Source organism: Myotis nattereri (assembly GCF_964212035.1).
Source record: "Myotis nattereri genome assembly, chromosome: 1".
In the NCBI taxonomy this organism is placed as follows: Eukaryota; Metazoa; Chordata; class Mammalia; order Chiroptera; family Vespertilionidae; genus Myotis; species Myotis nattereri.
The window spans coordinates 9,615,739-9,641,170 of record NC_138075.1 but is presented as its reverse complement, the minus strand read 5'-3'; the positions used below and the strand labels follow the sequence as shown (position 1 = coordinate 9,641,170).

Sequence of the window (25,432 nt, the reverse complement as noted above, 5' to 3'; positions counted from 1 at the left end):
ATCTTCCATATCAGCTGACCCAGAAGGCACAGCTTACTCCTTCTCGGACACCGACACCACCATCAATCACGGCCCTGATGGACCCTTTGATGCAGCCCTTCAACCCGCTGACGCTTCGGGAAGCCTGTCGCCAGTGACGCCGCCCTCTAGCCAGACCAACAAAGACAATCAAACCAACAACTTGAGGACAGCTGTAATCCCTTGACTGAAGAGGCCGGCAACCTTCTACAGGAATGGGGCTCCTTGTGCACTCCATCCACTATGTTTATAGTTATGCTCACTGTCATTGCTTGCCAGTCTTCTTCCGAGTTTTAAACGGCCCAATCTGAGAGGTGGCCACTGATTTGCATGCACTATCATTTAAAAAATAAAAAAGGGGGAATTTGCCGGAAGCTGGTCCATCCTTGCTGCTTGACACAGTCGCTGCAGGATAGAAACATCTGCACAGCATATGTTTCAAGGGACCTGGCGTACATAGCATACTGTTCTTAATATGTTTGCTCCCCTTAGCGCTGTGTGTTTTAACCAAGGTCACCTCTCCGAGAAAGGTTGTTTCCCCAGGTAGGGATTTTTCCCTGAAGTTAGGGAGGGGATGAAACTCCTTAACTAAGTGCCAGGCAGGTAGTTAATCACTTTAACTACAAACAATCATGCTTAAGCTACATAATCTTTACTCCCTGGAATGGAGATAAGAAACGCCCTAACCTTTGTAATAGAAATTGACAGGATTAAAATCAACTGGTATAAATACGGATGTAACGAGACAATAAACAGCAGAACCTCTCTGGAGATCCAGACCAGAACTTGGCTGGAGATCCTGGCTGGAGATCCTGGCTAGGCTGCTGATCAACTGAACACTGTCTCCGTGTCCTTCCTTCTTCGCCGACTCCGTCTACGCCTTTGGGAACCCCTGGACCTGCTGGGGTTGGACCCCGGCATCTCTGTATGGCCTGTGAATGGTGTTGTAAATATCCAAATGGCCCTTGGCAGAAAAAGGTTTCCCACCCCTGATTTAAATGCTCTCTCCCAGTCTCCCCAAAAGAGGTAGATATTTAAATATATGTATGTATGTGTATATATGTGTGTGTGTGTGTGTGTGTGTGTGTATGTGTGTCTGCTGTTTTTCTTTTACTTTTCTTTAAAGCTTGTGTTTCCATCTTAACAGCTAGCCATGCTTGAACAGGGTTTATTCTCTCTTAATGTAAAAATCAAAAAATAAAGCCCCTCTATATCAATTACTACTTTGATCAGCTACTCCAAGGAGATGGTAACAGACCAGACCAGAGCAATAATCCTACCTGTTGTAACATGGCAAAGTATTCAAGTAGAAATTGTGACCTGACATTAATAAAAACTCTCATTCCACAGTACTGTTGATAGTTGGTATAAAATTTATTCCATGACTATTATAATGAGGTTAAAATCAAGGGTTTAAATGAAATAATTCATTTTTTCTTATCTCCCCACCTCCCATGCTCATGGCTTACTTTTCATACTGGCTATTTGTAAGTGTGAAAGGTAGAATAGTTATACCATCTCTGACTTGTATATACTCCTAAGGATACCACAGAGAAACTGGGGGAAGGGAGATAAAGTAGTCATACATTTTTAGGGCCAAGGGGTTTTTCATGCTTTCCTGTTTGTTTTTAACTTGAAATCATAATTTCTTCATTAAAAAATTAAATTTAAGCTCCATTAAGATTCATGCTCTTTCCCTCCCTGTAATACCAGGAATTCGCAGAATCCAGTGTTTCCCCTACCTCCTCCACAGGGAACTTCCCTAAGAAATCACCTCCACCCTAAACTTCTATAGCACTTACCGCACATACCCCTCATTACAGCTCTTAGTCATGTCCTATCTTGTCTGGCTACCCAGCTGGTCCACACATCGCCGTCCTCTTCGACAACTAAGCCACAAAGCACTTGAGAGCAACAGCTCAGTCTAATGCCCACAGCCTACAGCGCCGAGCTTCGTGCCCACGCAGACTGGAAACGGAATACATTCCAGTGGAATTTCAGTCCATCCTCTATAAGTCGTTCGTGCTAGGGCTGCAATTCGTTACTGGAATTGAACCTCCCTTATATTCATAAAATACTTCACTTTTCTTCTCAGGTCCTATCTACTAAATGGAAGCTTCTGAACATAAAACTTTTCAAAGCAGCTCACTCTAATCTTCCCTCGGTCGGGCGGAAGGAAGGCCCTGCTCCCAAGGTGTGTGCATCCTTCCTTGTTCGGAGTCAGAACTGTGACACTGCCACGCTCCCCTCGGCTCTGCCCCCCCACATGCCAACGCCCCAACTGCATAATTAAGTGAGCCACCCCAAGATTACAAAATGCCCAGAGAACCCTCTTAAAACCGGCAAAGGGAGAGGAACAAGAATAGCATCTCAAACCTAACAAGCGGTTACTCTGAACTCATACAGTTCTGAGCACCGTTACCTCCAGTAGCTCACAGAGTAACAGACAACAAGCAACAGTTTTCCTGGTGTGTTTCCCTCTGGCTTCACTCTGGCATTGGGACTCGTGACCCTACACAGCTGGGAAACTCACCAAAAGTCTGGTTCATTCCGTTGTTTTTTTAATTGGTCTGAGTGGATCCCAATATCAAGCATCATAAGATTCCTAAATGTTTCACTTTTGAACTGGCAGCTTCTATCTCAATATATGAATTGAATGAGGCTCCTTCCCGCCAAGCACCACAGAGGCCGCGCTCACCTCCCCACGGACTGCATGATGTCCAGCAGCAGCGGGGCCGCCAGGTCCGGGCTCAGGTGAATGAACGTGGAGAGGACCACGATGGCCAGCCCGAGCGTCTCCTCGTCATATTCCTCAAGGATGGCCCCGCAGTCATGGCATCTGCAAGGGAAACAGAGAAGTGCCTTCCATGAAAGCCAACAGTGGTTTCAGCAGAGAACAAATCCCATACAGCCCTTTCTGGTAAAAGTCCCCCAAAGGAGGTCAGGGTCTCACTCTAACAATAAATAGGAGACCCCATGCCACCCTCACCATAGACACAGAAGCAGATGGCACGCATGGCAGAGACCAGGGGGGTTGCTTTGACCACTGAAACATCCTTTCAGCTCACAAACATCTGGCCTACACATGAACTGACTCCTACAACAAGAGCCTATTGGACTAAGTCTACAGCTTCTAGCTGAGGGATTTCATGCATGTGAAGGCACTGCTAGGGAGAGTCAGAAACTAGATACTTTTCATTTGCTGAAATGAAAAACGCCTAGACACAAATGGAAGCTTTCCTAAGCTTTTAAATTTAAAAATGTCCTATTTTGAGGTCAATAGAACACTCTAGAAAGCCTGGGGAGCCTGGAGAGCAGGCTCTTCTACCTCTCAGGTCAGTTTTATGAAGTCACCACGCCTACAGAGTGTAATATGTAAAAACACAATGGCACAGGGGGAAGGATTGAGCAAAAAAGGGGGAATAAAAGAGAGAGAGAAACACAATGGCACTTGCTCTTAACTGACTTATGACTTATTGCTCGTCTTATCTAATGCAGGCTCAATTTAATTCATCTCAACAAAGCCAACGCTCTTATTTCCAGCCACAGCTGGGAGCTCTATAATGTGAAGGGAAAGCCTGCTGGGAAGAGCAAGGGAACCTGAGCTATGATCGCTACCGTGACCCTTCCACCCAAAAACTTTCTAAAGAATAGAATAGGAATAGAATAGAATAGAATAGAATAGAATAGAATAGAATAGAATAGAATAGAATAGAAATATTTCCTAAAAATTGACTTTTTAAAGAGATAGGATTCACATTTGTAGCCAAAACGATAAATGGAATGGAGACACAGGCAAGCAGGGAGGCAACTAGGAGAGACTGGACTTGGAGGATAACACACAAGGGGAAACTACACCAAAGCAGAAGCCAGGAGGAGTCCTCCACAAGCAGCGAGGTGCCCCACATGTGGACATGCCTAGAAGCTGTTTCACACAGGCGCCATTCCTCTTCAGTGATGCCCATCAGCTGGGGCCAGCTACTTGGATCTTTGCACCAGCCGCTTCCACCCCTCCCTCCTCTCCTCTGTCACAAGCCTACCCCATTTGTTACTTGGGTCACTTTTACCAGGCAGTCTCCTTGTTCCAATGAGATCTCTCCAAACCTAAAACCTGTAAGTCTTATTCTTTTTTTTTTTTTTAAATATATTTTATTGATTTTTCACAGAGAGGAAGGGAGAGAGATAGAGAGAGTTAGAAACATCGATGAGAGAGAAACATCGATCAGCTGCCTCCTGCACACTCCCCGCTGGGGATGTGCCCGCAACCCAGGTACATGCCCTTGACCGGAATCGAACCTGGGACCTCTCAGTCCGCAGGCCGACGCTCTATCCACTGAGCCAAACCGGTTTCGGCAAAGTCTTATTCTTTATCATAGGCACTGAATAAGCATTTATGTGCCAGGCAATGTGTAGAGAACTTAGCGAATAAAATAGAAGATAGTGACCCAGTCCCGCATTGGCCAGTGGTGTTCAGTGGTTAGAGCATCAGCCCGTAAACCAAAGGGTCTCAGGTTCGATTCCCCGTCAAGGGCATGTACCTGGGTTGCAGGTTCAATCCCTGGCCCCGGTCATGGTACATGTAGGAGGCAACCAAAGGATGTGTCTCTCTCACATCAGTGTTTCTTTTTCTCCTTCTTTCTCCCTCTCCCTCTCACTCCCTTTCCACTCTTTCTAAAAACCAATGGGGAAAAATGTCCTCTGGTGAGGATTAATACAAACAAAAAGAAAGTGTCCCAGATCCTAGGGAACTCACAATATATGATAAAACATGTATGTGCTAACGACTAAACAATTAAAATACCTGTGATAAGTGGTAAAATAGATAGATGCATCAAATACTACGGAAACTTGGAGAATGGCATGACTTATTCTGCCTTATGGAATCAGGGAATCTGCCTTAAACTAGGTTTTGAAGCATGAATAGGAGTTCACCAGGCAGAGATAATACAAAGAGAAGGGCACCAATGAAATCACAGAGGAGAGCACACACCAGGCATGCTCTGGAGACGATGAGGGGGCTTGACAAAGAGTTCCCGGCGAGGAGTGGCAAGGCCATACCTTCACAATCAAATGGGCCTTTTGTAAGTGAAGGCATTTGGAGTTTATCCTATAAGAAATCTGGGGATATTGAAGGCTGACAAACCAGGACATAACCAGTTTGAGATTCAGAGAACAGATCCTGCTGGTAGAATGGGAATAAGGATCAAGTCTCCAACTTATCCCATACTAGCAATTTGAAGCTTCTGGTTGAGGGGTTTTATTTGTGTGAAATTATTGTTGGAATCATTCGTCCAAGTTTTTTAAAATGACTCTGCATAAGTGGAGTCATTTGCTGCCGTGTTTCTAGAATAATAAATGCATCCCAACACTTATGGCTACAGTCACTTGAAGAACAAATTATAGTACGCCTCCTCCGATGCTTTCTCATAATCACAGGGAGCAAACTCTCAAATTCTGCAAACACCACGAAGGAAGTCACTGTGTGCACTTACTTGTCAGTCATCACCGTCGGCTGCTCGTCTGTGAATTCCTCGGGTGCTGGCACGAACATGCTGACGATGCTGGGTGCTGACAGCAGGCTGGACTTAGTGGCCCCTGGGCAAGCAGCAGAGACAAATGGTGAGTAAACATCTGTTTCATGGGGCCAGGAAAAGCCCGTTCTCCTCTTATAAATGCTCCCAAGATCACATTCACAGGGAAGTGGCGTCGACAGCCCAAACCCTCAAGAGTAAAATGAATTCCAGATTGAGATTTGTTTCTGCTCATATGGCTTTAAAAGCCAGATTCCTATCTCTCTCTTTGCTTCTTGACCTTGAAAAAATTAGAAAAAGTTCAGGTGCCAATATGGGTACTAGGACCAAGATGAAAAAGGGGGGAAATCTATTCGACTCCCCTAAATGAGTTATGGCCTTATTTGCTAGGCATAAATGGGAGCTGCCCTTACAGTAGTGTTTCTAAAATCACAAATATGTACTAACACTAAAATGTTGTGACTTTGGGAAAGGAATAAGATCCCAGAACTCCACACCCCTGAGTAAGAGGAGATGTTTGAGCTGAGAAATATCCGGATGTTTTTTTACTTTGGAAATTAATATGATAAGCCCCAAAGCAAAAGACTTCATTTTTCAAACTGAAACATTTAAAAATGAAATATCAAGTGTTTGGAAAGAATCAGACAGTGTCCTCAGCCAATCAATACTACACAGTTTAAAATTTGGGGCTCTGATGCCGTCAGAGAAATCTGAGGCAGGAAACTTGGCAACATGGTCTAGTGATGAGTACAGCTGGAGTAGGAGACTGCTCTCCGTCAAGAAAGCCAGCAGTGTGCGGCCCGTTTCCGGGAGCGTGGAAACGAGGCTCTCCAAGAATCCCAGAGTGACGGTCCAGAGACACGCTCTGCTCTACGAAACAGCCCGAGACTCTGAGCTCTCCAAGCAGGAGAGGAGGCAAGGAAACCCAATGGCCATGAAAGAATCTGTTTTTCATCAAGGAACTGGCAACGTGGTGCTGAAAAACAAAACGTAGCTGTATGATCTTTCCTTAATCGGGGAAAGATGATGATGCAGAGAACTGGTTTCCAAAGGAACTGACATAAAAATTTTAGAAACCCAGCCAAGTGGGCAGGCAGTGTGCGTCAATCTGAGGGAGAGATGGTATGGAAGACTTTGAAGAGGCACAGTGCTGCCAGGCTAGCCAGGCTCCCTCGCCAGATCAAAGGCTCCAAATGTGCTGCTCAGAAGCCCAAGATCTGCAGACCCAAAGGCCAGGAAAGGATCTGAAAATACCTTTATGTTACATTTAAAGAACCCAAAAGGGAATCCAAATTTTACCGCTTATTTATCAGCCGTTTCTGAGATGCTGCTCTTTCCTAAGTGCACCCAAGTGTATCAATAACAAAGATCTCCAGTTGTGTTCTTAAAGATGTAGTTTGGAATGGAAGCAACAGTATTTATTATCAGCATAAGTGTAAATTGATTAAGAGTAGAAAAGGCAAGAAGTGGGCCAAGATAAAAGAAGACAAGATTGATTGTTAAGTGGTAATGTAAAGAGCATGAAACCAAAACGTGGAAAGTTTAAACCCAACACTCCACATACTTTTCATATTGACAGACCATGTCTACCAGATTCCAAAATGCCTGTGCTAAACATGGAAAAATTCAGCCCGCTAGATATATGGTGATATATGCACAGTCTTACCAGAAACATAAGAAATTGATTATTTTAAAAGCCTGAGTCAAGGCTTTGAGAAGATCACTGCCTTTTGTTATAATGCAGAAATCACAATTCAAGTCAAGAAAAGGGAGGGAATCAAAATCATTTGGGTGGTTTTAACCGATTATTATCCAGTACAAACACCACAAACAGATATTTTTGACAATAGCAGCGTGAAGTTGTTTTTTCAAAGGACAGCACAGAATGTGTGATGCAATATTCCTGGCAGTCACCTATAAAAGCATATCGGTTAAGTTACGGGCAATGGTTCCCATAGGGCAACATTAGCTAGTGATGTGAGAGCAAAGAGCAATGTGCCAAGAGAAGGCGGGAAATGCAAAAGGAAGCCATAGGCCGCGGCTACCTTTCATTATAGCTGAGTCACCACTAAGTCTGCAATATTAGAGGCAGTCTCATGATCCCCCGTTGTTGGCAACACTTCTGGTGCCACCACCTATGGTTCCCCTACTAAATACCCAGTGTGCATGCCATACGGAACTAGGAACAGAAATAGAAGGTTCTTAGAAACTTTAGAATAAAGAGGGGACCTCCTCCAAAGCCCAACTTCCAAGCTGGAGATTTTGAACCTGGGAGATAAGAGAAAGCATAAAGGATTGGTCTGTCTAAAGCAGCGGTTCTCAACCTGTGGGTTGCGACCCCTTTGGGGGTCGAAAGACCCTTCCACAGGGGTCGCCTAAGACCATCAGAAAACACATACATAATTACATATTGTTTTGTGATGAATCACTATGCTTTAATTATGTTCCATTTGTAACAATGAAATTGGGGGTCACCACAACATGAGGAACTGTATGAAAGGGTCGCGGCATTAGGAAGGTTGAGAACCGCTGGTAAAGCAAGCACGCATGCACACTCAGTCCCCACGCGGCATCAACGGGCTCTTCATTTACCGTGAAAGTGCCTCGCCATCTTTGTTCTCATCACCTCACCCCATGTGTGCTGCTGTGCCACTAGTGTGTGCTGCTAACTGTGCCACTAGTGTGTGCTGCTGTGCCACTAGTGTGTGCTGCTAACTGTGTCACTAGTGTGTGCTGCTAACTGTGCCACTAGTGTGTGCTGCTAACTGTGCCACTAGTGTGTGCTGCTAACTGTGTCACTAGTGTGTGCTGCTAACTGTGCCACTAGTGTGTGCTGCTAACTGTGCCATTAGTGTGTGCTGCTAACTGTGCCACTAGTGTGTGCTGCTAACTGTGCCACTAGGTCACGGACAGGGACCAGAGTTTGCTCGACCACCCTGATTTCTGCTTCTAAAAGCTTTTCCTAGGCCCCTAAATAAGAAGAGTCTCCTCTCATCCGATACGGAGCCTATAACTGCTCTGCAGCACCATACAAATGTTAGCAACATCTGGAGATAAATGTCCCCTCATCCCAAGGGAAAATAAGAGTGGTAGGAATAGCAGATCTGCTTGATCTAAGGGGCTAGCTAAGAGATGTGGTCATGATTCATTTTTACATTTTACGAATGATAGGTTAACCTGCTTTCTGAATTAAAAAAGAACAAAAGTAATGATTAATTAGCCATGAGACGAATTTTGAAAATACACGTCCTGATTAACTTAGCACAGACTCATTCTCCGCTTGCTCCTAGGAGCAACACAATGTCAAGAGCGCACTCTGTGCCATTTCAGAGGCTGAAAAGAAGCTATTCATCAGGGACCTCGGCATTCTGGCGGGTACACAGAGAAGCTGGGCCATGCCCAGGGAAGCAGGTTCAGGGTGATACAGAAAACGGACGCGTATCGGGAGGGAGACGGAAGGACCCAGGATGTGTGCTCCAGGACAGACTGGGAGATAAGCAGCAGGTGACTGCTGAGGGAGACCAGACTTGTTTTGCGTGGTCCCGAGGGTTGGAAAGTCTCTCTGAGGAAGAACTTCTTGTTGGTCATGGTCAGAGACGTCATGCATTCCCGCTCCCTGGAGGCGTTTGAGCAAAGGAGGGAGCCACTCCACAGAGCTGCCAAACGAGATTTCCGCACCCGCTGGGCGACTCAGTGATTGACAGATACAGTTTCTTCAGTTCTCACAGCCTGAGACTCTGTGACTCCACTCACCTCTCATTCTCAGCGGCTGTCCCTCCAGGTCAGGGTTTAGGCACGTTGGCACGTTACATTGGCGTTTCCCCGGCTGTATCTGTTCTGTGGACAAATAGAGCATCCCAGTCTCAATGTGGTCAACTGAGCACAATTCACAATCCAAAGAATTTAACCAGATCTCTTGGGGCCATGTTTTCAGTCATGGTTATAGTTAATTATTAACATTTACAAGAAACATCCTACTTTTTAGGGCAGGGCTGTTTGGCGTTTCACTACAAATCTGCCCTTCAGGTCTATGAAATGGAATTAACAGCAGCAGAGCATCTAAAACCATCCAAAAGTAGTCCAGATTCCACCACTATTCCCCCAAAAAGAGCTCAAATCCCGTCTCTCTTGATATGAAATGAAAAAACAAAAGGCTAACGTTACAGCCATAAAGAAATGTTTTATGCGAATCAGTAAATACATAAGTGATCATTTGGGGTAATGGCCAGAATGGTCATACAGAAAACATGTGGAACTGGTAGCAAGGAAATGACAGGCGTGTGAGGACTGAGGAACAGGAATAAGGGGGCAGGGGCAGAAATGGGGGAGCGGTGCTTCAGGAGCATTGGTTTCATATGAAAGATGAAGCAAAGAAGTAAGCCAGCTCTACGTGGATGGAGGAGACAGGTGCTTTGTGAGCAAGCAGTGCATGCTGAGGGGACTCGATCATGCTTTAGGCTGTCTTTCTCGGTGTGTCTACATGACTAGATCTGTTCTTTTGCAGGCTAGTGAGCCACTGAATCAATGTATGTGGTATGACGTACTATGCCTCCTAACACTGAACTACACGTTCATCGACTTTCCTCTGACCTTGGCTTTGGGGAGAACTTTTTATGGCATGAACAAAAACAAAAATGTTGTGATGAAGCTCTAGTCGGACTTGGTGACCAGAGAACCAACTTGGAGGATGGAAAACCAGCCCAGGGAAACCCGGGTGAAAGAAATGCAGACAGCATGGAAATAGTGAGTATTAACTGCGACACCAGAGTGACATGAACAAGGCGGAAGTTTGGTTGAAAAGTGAAAAATTCAGTTAAATGGGTTATTTGGCATCATGCAGATTTTTTTAAGGTTAAAATTTAGATTGGAAATTGAGCTCTATTTGCCTTTTTATCTCTACTGAGTCAAACAAACTGGGTTGTCATTGTAGTCAGAATCTAAAATGGTTAGCTTAGGCTGAGCTACTGGCTATAGAAAACAGTACAATGGTGAACTGCTCTCTGGAGCCCACAGGTCAACCGAACAAAAGCTGGACATTTAATTACTAAAGAACTAACCAAACAAAAGCTTTCATTCTCAGTTCCTTACACAGCTTCATCTCAGTAAAGAGAGCAACAAAGTCCTCTTGGTGTGGACAGAAGACTTCGCCCAAACTCTCAAGACTGGCTATCCAATATCTTCCTCCTGGTCTCCTCGCCTGTCGGCTTTTGGGCATTTCAGCACTCACTACCACCGATCAGTAAATGAAAGATAAAACACTAAACCCCAAAATGTTAACAACCCTGATAAAGGCCAAGAGAACTGAAACTATCTGCTAAATGTAGGATTGAGTATAGTGTGTAGGGTTCAGTCATCTAGACCAGCTCTCTTTTTCTCTCTTTCTTTCTTTCTTTCTTTCTTTCTTTCTTTCTTTCTTTCTTTCTTTCTTTCTTTTGAAGACTGGGGGGGAAATAAGTTGAAATTATGTAACTATTATGGTTTTGAAAAAATAACACTATCTCAAGATTTTGGGCCTGTGGAAATTACAGTTCCTGGTCTTAAGGAAGGATATTAAAATAATTGCATATAACTGTAGCCAGAAAGTACTAGCCAAGATACTAAATTAGCCCGATCCAAGTGTTGGCCCCCAGATCAGAGTGACAAATCCTGATCTTTTCCTGGTGCGTGCATATTGCAAAGTGCTTTCACATGTGTAATTTTGTAACCCAAACGACCCATTTAATTAAAAAGAAGAAAAGCGGGCACTCAAAAGAACAGGATTGAGGCCGTAAGTACTGGCTTGAGAAAGTGGTACATGTGCAGAAAAACATGGTAATAAAGTGTAGAAAATGCAGAGGGATCGTGTGTAAACCAGACATGTCACGGCAGTCAGTCCTTACTTTAACATTGAGGTTAGGTGCACTTCCATCGTATGAGCATGAGGGTGTGCGGCTGCAACCTGGTGCCCTGCTGACTCAGACACACAGCCCACATTCCCAAACCTACTGGCAGATCATGATGTCACTAGGCTGACACTGGCTATTATTATTATTACTATTAACAGTCCCTTATTTGGGTACTTTACAGTTTATAAAACCGAGAATATTGGTGACCTGGTATTTCGTTTTGTACTTTTAATTCACATCATGAAATCATAGTGCCATTCCTTCCTTTATGCATTTATATCATTAAACTCTCAGACAGATAACCTAATATCTGGAATCTGGGTCTTAGAGGGGGGGAAAAAGAGTTGGATCAACCTAGATGGGAGAACAGGTGGCTCTAGAATGCTTGGAAAGTTTAAGTAGACTTATTAATTACTTTAAGGGTTTTAAAAAATTATTTGAACCACAGAGCACAAGAGAACGTCTATTCCTTAACAAGGGAGCCGAAGGGACCCAGGGAAAGTGGCATTAGCTCATCTGAGAGGTAAAACAAGAAGAAAAACTTGACCCACCAGTGTCCCAGTTGCTGATGTTATGGGGGGCGCTAGACTGATGCTCCAGCTGTCGCTTCATTAACTGGCTCATTGTCAGAGCTCCCAGGGATCCCCTTTTCATCTGCCTATACTGAGCTATATGAAGGAAATTAGGAGATGATTACTAGGGGGATAAATCCGCATGGCACGCAAAGGCTCTACACATCCAGACAGAATCTTAATTGAGTCTTCACCAGCTATTCGTCACTGTTTGGTAAACTGTATGCTCCTGTCCAAATGAAAAACTAAAGCACCACGCTATTCCAGGCGCCTTTCTCCACTCGGTAGAGAAAAACACAGCGCCTATGGGCACTGTAGCCTGTACATATTTAGTCCAACAACATGATTTTTGTCATTAACTTTTTAGTTATATATCTCTGCCTTGTTCCAAAAAGTATTTAAGACAGATAATTTCACTTTGAATTTATAGTTCAACTTTCTTTAATGGAGCTTGTGCACATATAGTTTCCGTTTCCGTTATATCCCCTGACGTCCCCATGGTGTGTGCGTGCGTGTGTGTGCGTGCGTGTGTGTGTGTACACACAGGTATATTTTAGAGTAGGATGACACATATCAACCCCAATTCTTAAAAAGAAATTGAAGATGATAAAATTATGTTACTTGGAACCAACCAGCAAATAAGGTGGTCGTAAAACCAAAGCATGTTGACTCCGAAGTCAATGCTGTTTTCAATCTCCGTATGAGCCTACTATTTGAGAAGTGTGGCTCGGATAGTATTCCGGAAGTATATTCTAGTACACGTCTTTATCAGGTTAGCTAACATCTTGGTGTCAGAAAGCCGTGGTAACATTTTTATTCTGCAGTTGGGCACTGACAAATACGCCACCAATGAAATGCCAAGTGATAAGCATGTCCAAACCAGAAAGAAACAGGAGAAGCACCTCTGCCAGGAGACTGCCAGTGAGAAAGCCGCCTGCCACAGCTCTCCGATCCCTCCCAGCAGCCCCGCCCCTCCCGGCCCCACCCAGCGAGAAAGGCAGCGCACCACCGATGTGCTTTATCTAAAAGATCCCAAACACCGGGATATGTGAGAACTTGTGGCCATTCACCCTCTTATAAGGACAATTTCAGAAACTGAAGCTCTGCACGTCATGACCCAGAAGGGGATGGTAGCAACTGGGATGACTGTATGGTCCCCAGAAAGTCTAGAGTGTCATAGGAAGGTTTCTCAATCATGGTACCAAGGTGTGATGTGAAATCAATCACAATATTGCTTTTCATGTAATTAGCATGCTGTTTGATTCATGGTGGTCATGGCATGCTTAGCTACAAAATCAGCTAATAAACTGATGAAAAGAGAGGGGTGTGATGGGGATTCTTGTGTCTTGGAATCCAGCTTAACTAAATTCATGGAAATGACGATGCAAACTAATATGAAAAATCTCTGATTCTTCTGGTTGATTGGTAAAACTAACAACTTTATGACTCACTTGAAAAGTACAGCCTCTTTAAAATTCAAAAGTGAAGCTCTTTTAGAAGATTTAAAAAATTTAAAAATTAGCAGAAAAAAAAAGATGTAAAACCTCTAATGATTGAATAATTTCTCCAATTCCTTGTTTTTAAAGACAACAGAATTCATTAAGAATAAAAATCCTTAATAGTTAGCTCAGCATGTAAGACCCCTGGCATTATGCCTGCAAGAACATACCAGCAAGAACCATTTAATACATGCTTTTAGTGAAGGGAAGGAGGAAGGCAGAAATCTAAGGATGCGCTATGCTAAATCTGAAGGGACTTGATTCAGTCATGAATGGGGATTATGATACATTGGCTACATTTATTTTATGATACATTTAACTAGCACTTAGTTAAATGTATTCAAACTGACTTAGTCATCCTATCTCAAAGTATACCCAACTTGGAATTCTAACTAAATTCACTACCTTTTTATTTTTTTCATATGGCTCATGCAAATCAGGAGGAGAAAATACACTTTCATGATTTTAGTAAAAATGGGAATTTTAGCCTAAACATTGTGGCTCAGTGGTTGAGCATTGACCTATGAAGCAGGAGGTCACAGTTCCATTCCCAGTCAGGGCATATGCCCAGGTTGCGGGCTTGATCCCCAGTAGGGGTGTGCAGGAGGCAGCTAATCCATGATTCTCTCTCATCGTTGATGTTTCTGTCTCTCTCTCCCTCTTCCTTCCTCTCTGAAATCAATAAAAATAGATTTTTTTAAATGGGCATTTTATCAGGTTATCAAATAGATTTTTTTGTGATTAAAAAAAAAGAACTAGATTCAGAACTAACTATTCTTCTTGGCTACCAAAAGGGAAAATAACAGGCACTTGGAAACTCTTTCTTAGAGTTCCTATCACCTCTATTATAACTGATTGTGAAGTATTTTAAGTCAGCACAGTATACTAAAAAGAGCATGAGCTTGAAAAGTCAAACAGACGTGGCACCAATTCCTGTCTCTACCACTTACTAGCTGTGTGACTTCAGGCAAGTCATTTAGCCTCTCTGAACCTGTTTCTTAATCTATAAAACGGGGTCAATAACTTCTGCCATGCAATGCTAATGTAAGGACTGAATAAGACCACAACATGTGTAAACCACTCGGCACATGACAGATGTTACATCAGTGCTGCTCTTAGTGCTTCACTAATATGACCGTGAACTCCTTGAGGAGAAGGGATGTCTATTTATTCACATCTGATCCCCAGTGCCAAGCACAGTGCCTGCACCCAGCAGACCCTTAATAACTAGTTGCTGAATGAATGAAAGCATGAATGAATGAACGATGAAGATGATGATGTGGTTCCGTACTACCAGTCCAGCATTTAAGTTAAGATTGTTATCTGGTTTTTCAGAATCATCCTCATTTCAAGAGAGTCAGATGAAAATTAACCAGCTCCCCGGGCAGCGTCCACATAGAACACAGACAATACCAGCACACGGGACCAGAGTTTGCAGAATTTGCGCCTGTTTGCATCTGATTCCTGCAGACAATTTCCTATTCGAAAGTCTCTTACTTGCCTCCACTGAGCCAGGTGGACACCCTTACCCTCACCTCAACAGACCTCAAGCTCCTCATGACAAAATCTAGGACCCAACAACTGAAGGCAGTTTCCAAATAGTTGCCTCTTAGAGATCTTGTAAAAATTTCAGGCCATTTTTATTTCCTGGTCTAAAGGACTTGATTCCACCATGATGTTGGGATCATGAGATATCCAATACATCTATTTTATGATAACCCAGATAAAACTTGGTTAATGATGGAGGGAATTCAAACTAAAATGTTCCATGTAAAATTCCGCCATGCATAATGCTTTCCACTTGTCCCAAAATCCATTCCATGTTTTATGTTTAGGCTTGTAATATGTAATTATTATTTTATTGAATGATGAAATTCAGTGATTATTCCTTAACAAATGAGAATTCTTGGTCCATCAGTAACCATACTGATTTATCAAACACTTGAGATGTTGGCAAAGGTGAGCCCGTGCCTCAGGGTCTCTGAGAACATACAGCATAGTGTCACCTAGGAAGCTAACACAACACTAAAAAAAGAAAACCAAGTGTGTGAAAATTGAAAATAAGGTAGCAGATAATGTTCCAAAATCAATGCAGAAGAAATCTTACTTGATATCGAGGAATGGCTGCTTGTTTCTGGCACACCTGCTTCTAGGGTAGGGGCGGACGAGGATTCTCGTGGCATTTCCAACGTAGAAAGTCCTTTAGTAGAGGGATCTGCAAGCATAAATAGTATTTAAAACTCAGGACACTGATTAAAACAAATTCTAGATAGAACCTTTTCTGTATACTTTCCCCTCTTGCCTAATACACTCATTCTACTTATATACCCATTATATACCGTTATATACTTTCTGACCCTACTAATTATTTTAATGGAATTACATCCAAAGTTTCATGGAGAACTGCTTGCGATTTACACTCTGCATCTGTAGCTAGGCCTCTCGGAGATCAATGACAGCACAAGGACAAAACTAAGCCTCACATGCTCACACTGCCCGTCCCTGAGCAGGTCCCTTCACCTTCCAGACTGAATTTCTTTCCATCTAATACCTAAACTCGCTTACAGTTCATTCTATCTATATCATTCCACCACTCCACCTTTTCTGGCATTTTCCTACTCATCATTTACATCTCAATTTACACAGAAAACTTCCCCTTCAGGATGGTTTTTGAGACCCCTCCCCGACCCCCCAAATACAAACAAACAAACAAAAAACTGGGTCAGGCAACACTCTTATGTAATTCCAGAGCACCCTGTCCTTAATCTCTCCCTAACCTAAAACACTATAATGTAATTTCCTATTTACTTGTCTATAACTTTGCTAAACCATATCTAATGTAGGGGCAGAGACTGGATTGAACATGAAATAATGTTAACTCAGATCTTATATGTTATTAATTGAGCAAGAAACAGACTGTATTGTTTGCTTCTTCTACTTGACAAATGTATCCAAGGTGAAATATTTTCTGCATACGGTATTGTCTTAGTAATCTAATGGGAGAAAGGTACTCCACGTTACTCTAGGTAAAGATTATCTTTTAAAAGCTTTTGAAAAGTTTAATAGTTTATTGTAGCAAGCCTCCTAAAATTTCTTACAAACCTCCCTGCCACCTGCAGCAGCACTAACTACTGGACACAGAGAGCACCTCGGAGTCGCCACTATGTGCTTTCGTGACTCTGTACTGCAGGTCAGCGATGCCCACCCTAAATGGCCTCGAGTTCTTAAGCTTAGTCATGTCTCGGTCGCATCCTTTTACTATGCTCAATCGTTTTTTCTTGCCACAGAGCAAAACGCCATAATATATACAACGTAAGCAAGCAGATGCTATTCTGTTGCTGGATGACCACCAAACTTACAAAACTGTCAGAAATAAAAGTAAAACAGATCCTAGGTGAGAGCGTGGGTCTCCATCCAACACCCAGCAAGGAAGGCGAGGAGATCTGTATGTCTGTGGGAGGTGGGACACTACAGATATAAAATTATATGACTGTACAATATACATTATAAAATGTTTAAAGACACTATTGTAATTGTCAGATACTTCCTTCTTATTCTAGGAACAAGTATATTAATATAAAACCAACTTTCTCCTTAGTATCCCAGGGAACAATCTAACATAAGGATGAATAAAGAAAGAAACACACATACACACACAACATACCTGCAACCTATATATCATACACGCCCACCCCACAGACCTTCCATAGCAGCAGTTCTCAACCTGTGGGTCTCGACCCCTTTGGCGGTCGAACGACCCTTTCACAGGGGTCGCTTAAGACCATCCTGCATATCAGATATTTACATTACGATTTATAACAGTAGCAACATCACAGTTATGAAGTAGCAACGAAAATAATTTTATGGTTGGGTCACAACATGAGGAACTGCATTTATAGGGCCAGAAGGTTGAGAACCACTGTTCTATAGTCTCCGATATACCTACCCTATAGACCTCTACAGCTTCTAGGCAATGCCGTCCTCCATCTATATGCAGAAACTTCCCTGGCTCCCAACAATAAAAAGCTGCTCCAGTTTCCCTAGAAACCTTCGGAAACTTTCTGGTCAGTACCAGGTCTTTCCCTTCCCCTGCCTGGCTGGCGCATGCCCTTTCTCAAATACCCTAACGTTCACTCAACAGATTTTCACAGAGTACCTTTGAGGTACACAGCTCTGTCCTATGAGGTAGAGAACAGTCAGAAACCTCAGGAAATACCCGGGCAAATAAAAGAGCTGAGCCCATCCTCAAAGGAGTGGCTTTGTGTATGGAGCAGTGGGAGAAGCAGGACTAGAATCGAGGGACTAGGCCCGGCACTGCCACCACCTGGCTGTGTGACCTGCAGCAAGGCCCATCACCTTCTGCAGGGGGGGGGGGGGGGGGGGGGGGCAGAGTCCTCTTACAGAAAGCGAGGTCTCTGAGCTCTCTGCCAGTTCTCAATGCTCTAGAGCAGGGGTCCTCAACCTTCCTAATGCCGCGACCCTTTAATACAGTTCCTCATGTTGTGGTGACCCCCAATTTCATTGTTACAAATTGAACATAATTAAAGCATAGTGATTAATCACAAAAACAATATGTAATTATATATGTGTTTTCCGATGGTCTTAGGCGACCCCTGTGAAAGGGTCGTTCGACCCCCAAAGGGGTCGCGGCCCACAGGTTGAGAATCGCTGCATTAGAGCCTAGGAATTTAATAAGATAATCAGCCCTGACCAATTCCATTCCTTTTTTTAAAAGATCTGAGTTGAGACATGAGGAAGCGGCCGATCAGTAGCACGGCAATACTACGGCAGACTGTGTTTTAGCCGGGCTACCTGCTCGCCACTTTTGCAAGTTATCTTTCTTAGAAACGGTGTCTCCAAGGAAACACAAGAAATGGCACTTGAGGCAGGAAATCCCTGTGCTGTGACAACTTCACCACCATGTGTGACCACGGATTAGGGTCTCGGTGATAACTGGACTTTTTTGTTGTTGTTGTTCTTGAGGGGACACAATGTCCACCAGATTGCTGATATTGTTTAAAATATATAATCAACTGAAGGCCCTAAATGAGTATACAGTCAATTCTTCATTATTCTAAGCACTTTTTGCTTTATTTCAGACCTTCGTATTTGTTCCTCCTTTGGACTATATCACAGCTCACTAAAGTAGGGGGGGGGGGGGGAGGGAGCGGGGGCGGGGGCAAAAAGAGTTCACATTAATGGCTTTTGCTGATTGAGGAAGACTAAAATGATGTTTGGAGTATCTTCATATGAATTAAGCATTGCCTCTAATTGCCAAGGATGGTCAAGAATTCACTGAAGAGTTTAGAAACAACAGATACGGGAACATTTATGGAGCCAATAAAACCACATCTGAATCCAACACGTGCAGCTAGGCCGGAAGGATTTGGAGTGATTATGAAACAATTATAATGTCACTCCCTGACCATATAAGGTTAAGAATTTATGCCCGGCTGGCGTGGCTCAGTGGTTGAGCGCCAGCCTATGAACCAGGAAGTCACCGTTCGATTCCCGGTCAGGGCACATGCCCGGGTTGCAGGCTCTATCCCCAGTAAGGGGCGTGCAGGAGACAACCAATCAATGACTCTCTCTTATCATTGATGTTTCTGTCTCTCTCTCCCTCTCCCTTCCTCTCTGAAATCAATAAAAATAATTTTTTTAAAAAAGATTAAAAATGTATGCACAGTCCAAGCCAAGACCCTACCCAGTAAGATGCACACACTTGAATGCGAGGCTGGAAGAAGAGGCAGGACCTCACCTGGATCCTTCTGTTCTCCCAGTTTGTCCAGGACGCTGAAGGAGATGTCCAGGTACTCTCTCTGGATGGCGCTGACCGCGATCTTCCGCTGCTTCCTCTGCCGGGGAACGATCTGAATCTTAAATTCCGACTCCTCGCCTCCCTCCTCTTCGACCTTCCTCTCGGGATTCTGTTCGGTATCGGATTCGGCGCTGGTGTCGGGCTTCTCGCTTTCCATCGGACTCTCGGCATCTTCAGGGACTTGGAGGAGGACAGTCTTTGCCCCTGAGCTTGGCATCAGCCCCCCCGGCGCCTCTTCTTCGATGCCAGGCTCCAGGGTCTCGTCCAGTGACACGGCGGGGACAGCAGATGACTTCTGAAGGAGGTCTCGTTTTTGTTTCAGCGTGAGCGGGCTGCCCCCAGGCAGCTCTTGCAGCTCCCCCGGCCTCGCTAGGTCTCCAGGGTCTGCGGGGTCCCCCAGGGCTAGGAACCGGAAGTCCTTGTCCCCCGCTGGCTGGTGAGTTCCTGAGTCCTTGGAGGAGAAGCCTTGGGAACAGTCCTCCACACTTACTTGCACGAGAGGCGCTGTGCTCAGGCTGAGGGCCGAGGGGCGGCTGGGCATGGAGGGCGAGGAGGCAGCATTTTGGCCAGCAGCACCGTCATTTCCCTGGCCCGCCGCCTCCTCTTCGTCGCTCTCTACTATTCGGAGAGGGGGCAGCGGTTCAAACACGAGGGAGTCGCTGTCGGAGGTGGAGTGCATAGACTGCTTCTCAGGCCCAGAGGCTGAGTCTGAGGACAGATCGATCAGATCTAAGTCCTCCTTAGGAGCAGGCTTTCTTGGCGAATCAGCTTTGACCTCAAACGTCTCCATGCAGTTCAACCTGACCTCTGGGATCACGGGCCTCCGCCTTTCCTGAAAACCGCCCACGGCGGGGTTCTCGGGGACCTCAATATTGCTCCGCCTGGTAGCAGAATTCTGTCGGGGCCGTCCGTGGTCATGCTGTTTGTGCGTGACGTAAGCAGCCTGGGCGGGGGGCTTATCTACGTCACACCGGTCTATGCAGGACTTCCTACGGTGCTCGTCTAATGTAAACAACAGGGAGTCTGCGTTCCCTATATCAAGAGATTTTTGTTTTAAAGAGCGCAGCTTTTTTTTCTGAATGCTTTCTTCTCTCACACAGTGGAGAATGCTGTCTTGTAATGCACCCGTTTCTCTATATTCAGCCAGCTCTATTTCACCTGATTGAAACAGAAAAAGCTAGTACTATTTTATGGGGAGATTTCACCATTGCTTCTTTCCCCAACCCTCATACGTGGGCATACAGTTGGCATAGATCATCATCACAATCCCAGCTCCACCAGAAGGCAAAACTGACTTTCTGACCAAGTTTTTGTAAGGTTCATTCTAATTTCAAAAACCAGAAACCCTTGGAATGAGAGCACCCACAATGGCAGTTTAAGATTTATATTTCCAAAATCAGGCTTCAGAAAAATCCCTCAGCTCTGCTCATTTGTACAGGAGAGGGGATCGCTTTGGCTGAGGCTGATCTAGGAAACTGTATTCAAATTGTGTGGAAGAGAAACAAACGTTTTGCAAAAAATCAAATCAAGCAATGGCCCTCTAGCACAGTCATGACGTTAATGAGGTATCTGTCAATTCACATATATATATAAATGTGCGTGTATATATATATATATATATATACTGTTTTTGCATACATATATATAAAATCAACGGTATTAAAATGTGTAGTAACATAATAAAATTAAGCTTTTACCCCAAACAAACAGTAGAGTACAACATTTCTGCATAAAATTACTAAGAGGAAAAAATTCATACTTCTCTGTACATTCATCTCAACCGGCTGATATTTCACCATTTTGCTGCCGCCTATCCTTTTCAATCTTGCAAAAAAAGTTTGAGACTCTTTATTGCAGGGTCCAGTAGGTGTATCATGAATATCAGATTCATCAAAAACACTATCTTCTTCTAATTGGGGAGAGAAAGTCAAAATTACACTTAAGAGGTTATTCTCTCTTAGGCTGTGTCTACACAAGCATTTCAATGAAAACATTACACAGAGCCAAGCCTGGGGTGGTTTCTACGCCAGCCCACGTCTAGCCATGGCTTGTATTTCATCCAGGCATCATGTCATCCATATGTTGAACAGAGCAACCTGCTATACAAGGTTGCCCCTCATTTTCCAGGAGACAATGGGCAGCATTTTCAAGAGAGACATTTCAATGTTGCAGTAGAGCCTCATGCAGAAGCTTCCCCAACGCACTGAAAACCAGATAGTACATAGGTGTCAGGAGTCTGGGATACTGCTTGACCGCCCTGCCTTGGGTGAATTTTCAGGCTAATTTGGCAAAAGAAAATTAAGCAAAATGAGTGGTTCTCACTCTTTCCAAAAATATATGCCTTCTTGGGATTTGAGAACTGGCATAGACACAGCCTAACAGCACATGCACCTTATACTTTGTGAATGCAAAATACTGTACTCTACATTTGGTAATGACACACACAACACACAGAAAAAGCTTAGAAAAGCCACTGGCCGTCTTAAAAGCTCCACAAATGATTATGGGCTAAAAGAGTAAACAAAGGAAAAAGAAAACAGAAAGTAACATTTCCCCCTCGTAAAGACTCTTCTCTGAGGAGTTTGTCCTGTGTAACTACAGTGAATCCCAGGAAAAATCTTTGGCTCATCAGCCTGAGGCCCCCTAAATAAATTGGTCACTAGAATGCCTGTCAAGCGTTTTTCTATGTCTTCTTCTGTCCCCATTTGGCCAATTTTAAATCAAAGAGAAACACAAAAATGAATAAATAAGGAAAGGGTTGCTATGTTGCACCCATAAAGTTCACTTAATTTCAAATGTCCTTCCATGCTTTGGAAAGGCCAAAGCCATGTTCAAAGCAGCAAGAGAAAAGGCTACAAAAGTGGACTTAATACCAGGATAAATGGGATCAACCTACTGTTGGAGCTGAATATCACTGAAATCACAGCATCTGGCCTATATTGTCATCTACCTATGTGACAAAATGAGGCTCAGATGCGATTAAGGTTATTTAAGCTTTCTTGAGCATAAGGGTAGTACAAATACAGAGTTAAGTTTTGATCCTGTCCTCATACACAAGAGTCTATAAGTAAGTGAAATTTGAAGCAGTAGATGTTAGATAAACCAAGAATAGTGATCCTTTTGGTCAAATAAAAAAAATAAATGTTAACCATTAAAATGGGTACAAAACTACCAGTAAACTTCCACAAAGATGAGAAAGCCAATCAAACTCCTGTGTCTTGAGAAGAGGCAACAGTGACCTGTTTTATTGTTTTATTTCCTTAATAAAAACATACTCCTTTTAAAATGCAGGTTTTTGAGGAAAGAGTTATGCAATTGCCATTATATAGCTGCGAAATAATTCTCAATTATACTGAATAATCGAGAAGAAAGGCTTCAGGATGGCATCTCCCATCTAGAAAGGGTCACCTGGGACGGGTCCAAACACTGAGCCCACATTGAGGACATCCCTAGTGTAACTGGATCCACCCAATTTCCCAGAAACTAGGACCTAAACTGGTAGGTAAGATATTCTTCAGAAAGGGTCTGATTGATACCAGAGCTAAATAACTTAGGACTCTGAGATCCATCTGTAGCCAGCCTAGACTCAGGCCTTGCAGCAATAAACCATAATGGAATGCTGGCTCCAACCCATCCTAGTGAGATATCTTCAGAGCACTCAACCAAGTCAGACTCCATTAACACCACTCTGTAACACACCAAAGGGTCGGGGGACACTTGGCTTTCTCCCAGGATTGGATTAGATGATGTCACCTTTTACAAGTCTAGTCGCCCCGTGACATGCACTAAAGATAAACACCTTGGTTCTTCAGGCTATAATTTTACTCTAGAGTTTTATTCTACTCCTTTGTGGAAAAGCTATCAATATAAAAAGTCAATATCGGAGTTAACGTAAACCTATGGAGCAAAAGTATTTCATTCCAGTTGCCTTAAATCAATTCTTACTGAATAAGGCGGCGACAAAAAGCATGTCAGCAAATGCAGACTCCATTCAAGTCTGTGAGCACAAAGTTCAGAAGCAAACGAGAGAGCAACAAGATTACATGCCTCTACTAAGCGCCGGCCAAGAATGACCTCACAGACCAAAGCAAGGCGTTTCCGTCACGCAGGAAAAGGCCCATAGAGGTCTCTAACCAATCAGCAGGCAATCTTTACCAAACACTATTTCTTATGAAACGGATTTCAGAAGCACATTAATTCTTTCTCTTTCATTTTAAAAATTAAGGCAGCAACATTCATGGGAGAGTTGGAAAATTAATGAAGCAGTAAGTGATTTTTTGACTCCAGAATGACACCTGAGGGCCCCCTTCTGCCTCCTAAGAGAAACACTGTCCGGAATGTTTTACGTATTCAAACTCAGTTTAGGATAGAATTGAGACGTGTGAAGTACCTTTTTCTTTCTCGCTGTATCTGCTTATGTTGCTGTTGTCACTGTACAAAGGGCCTGCTGCGGCATGGGGCTTGCAGCTATGATACTGTGCATTGAGTGTATTGACTGTTATGTGGATCAGGTGCAGCAGGACCTTGCTGATGTCACAGTCCCGATATGGATACTGCACAACAAAACAAAGGGAGAAATAGATACATGGTTATTTTGAAGGGTAAGTTTTCCACTTGATCTTGCTAGATAGTTTCCTCAGCATTTTTTTTTTGGGGGGGGGGGAGAAAAATATAGATAGGCAAAAACATAAATCCTTATCATGCATGCCCTTATTCCCTGCCTCTTGCACCGAACCACAGACAGCAATGCATGCCAGCTCCCAGTTACAATTCCTTTCAACAAAATTATTTGCCATAAACATATGGTCTATGAATACAATTTTAAATACTTTCCTTGTTTTCTGGCATAAAAATGAATATATATTAATGAGATAAAATAGGAGATTCTGGTCAGAAATAGAGGTGGTTGATCGAAGTCCTACAATTCATCTTTTTTTATTTTAAACATTTTCAAGAGAAGACACTGACACGGCCTCCATTTCTAGTTCCATTCCGATAGCGCTTTGCTTCTCAGCACTAACTGTACGTGACAATTCTTCTTCTGAAGGTCAAATGAGTGTCCTACGACATTTTCAATATAGGCCTCTTAAGTGTTCTCCTCACCAAGAGAATCATTCCACCCAAAAAAGAAGCAACGACAGCAATTCACCTTGTACAGGATGACAAGCAAGGCCTTCAGCCACATCTGCCGGATGTGAGGCTTTAGGGACCAGAGGGAACAGCGAGGGGGCTGTTGGAAATAATGCCGTAGTTGAGGACAAGAGCAGTATTTGAGCACCTGAACCACCAAGGGGAGAAGGTGTTTTCCCAAATTAATGTTATAGTCCATAACCTGAAATAGGAAAGAAATTAATAACTGAAGGAAAACTATAAAGAACACTTACAAGCCAAAAGGAAAAATTTGAACCATCGAACACAGGCAAAATATTTAACAGGCATCTCACAAAATATTAATAGTGATGGCCCCTACGCATAAAGGAGGAAAGTCCAACCTCACAGGAAATTTTTTTTAAAACCTCGTCTATTAAAATAGTTTTAATCAACTCAATTGTCTAATAATCTATTTATCTATTAAAATAAAATTTTATCTATTAAAATGTCCTATTAAACTATTAAGTAGAATAAAACTTAGAATCAATCAAAACACCTAGTATGGGAAATCATGTGGAGAAATGGACATTCTCAGACACAGTATATTACTTTTCTGGAAACAGTATATTACTTAATACAAACTTTGAAGAGAGCAATTTAATAACATGTATTCAGAAGTAAAAAAAGCACATAGCCTCTAGCACAGCAATTAAATATATCCTAAGGAAATAATCAGACAAGTGTTCCAAGATGTATGCATAAAAATATTCAGCATTATAGCCAGCCCCAGCTGAACACAAACCTACATCTCCAACATTATGGAACTAGTTAATAAAAGATTGTTTTTATGACAGCAGACTACTATGTAGACATTAATAGGATATGATACAAACTTATTTACCTTATATGAATTCTGTAATATATTTTACATTTCGAAAGTTTACACATACAGCCCTGGCCAGTGTGGCTAAGTTGGTAGAGCATCGTGTTATGCACTGGGAGGCCACCAGTTCAATTC

At 43.2% G+C, this 25,432-nt stretch overlaps 1 protein-coding gene across 4 annotated transcripts in view; it reads right to left on the bottom strand.

Moving 5' to 3' along the window:
- The window catches only part of UNC79 (unc-79 homolog, NALCN channel complex subunit), a 226,455-nt gene that overhangs the window by 54,203 nt on the left and 146,820 nt on the right, over positions 1-25,432 (bottom strand). For 2 of the 4 annotated variants that reach the window (XM_081097314.1, XM_081097315.1), the window contains 9 exons: positions 24,473-24,655; positions 23,714-23,876; positions 21,083-21,232; positions 19,264-20,481; positions 15,613-15,720; positions 11,986-12,102; positions 9,303-9,386; positions 5,511-5,613; positions 2,717-2,857 (listed from right to left, as the gene is read on the bottom strand). In XM_081097314.1, the coding sequence (XP_080953440.1) occupies positions 2,717-2,857; positions 5,511-5,613; positions 9,303-9,386; positions 11,986-12,102; positions 15,613-15,720; positions 19,264-20,481; positions 21,083-21,232; positions 23,714-23,876; positions 24,473-24,655 (2,267 nt within the window). The remainder of the gene's footprint in view (positions 1-2,716; positions 2,858-5,510; positions 5,614-9,302; positions 9,387-11,985; positions 12,103-15,612; positions 15,721-19,263; positions 20,482-21,082; positions 21,233-23,713; positions 23,877-24,472; positions 24,656-25,432) is intronic. The other 2 variants (XM_081097313.1, XM_081097312.1) reach the window with 1 other exon arrangement.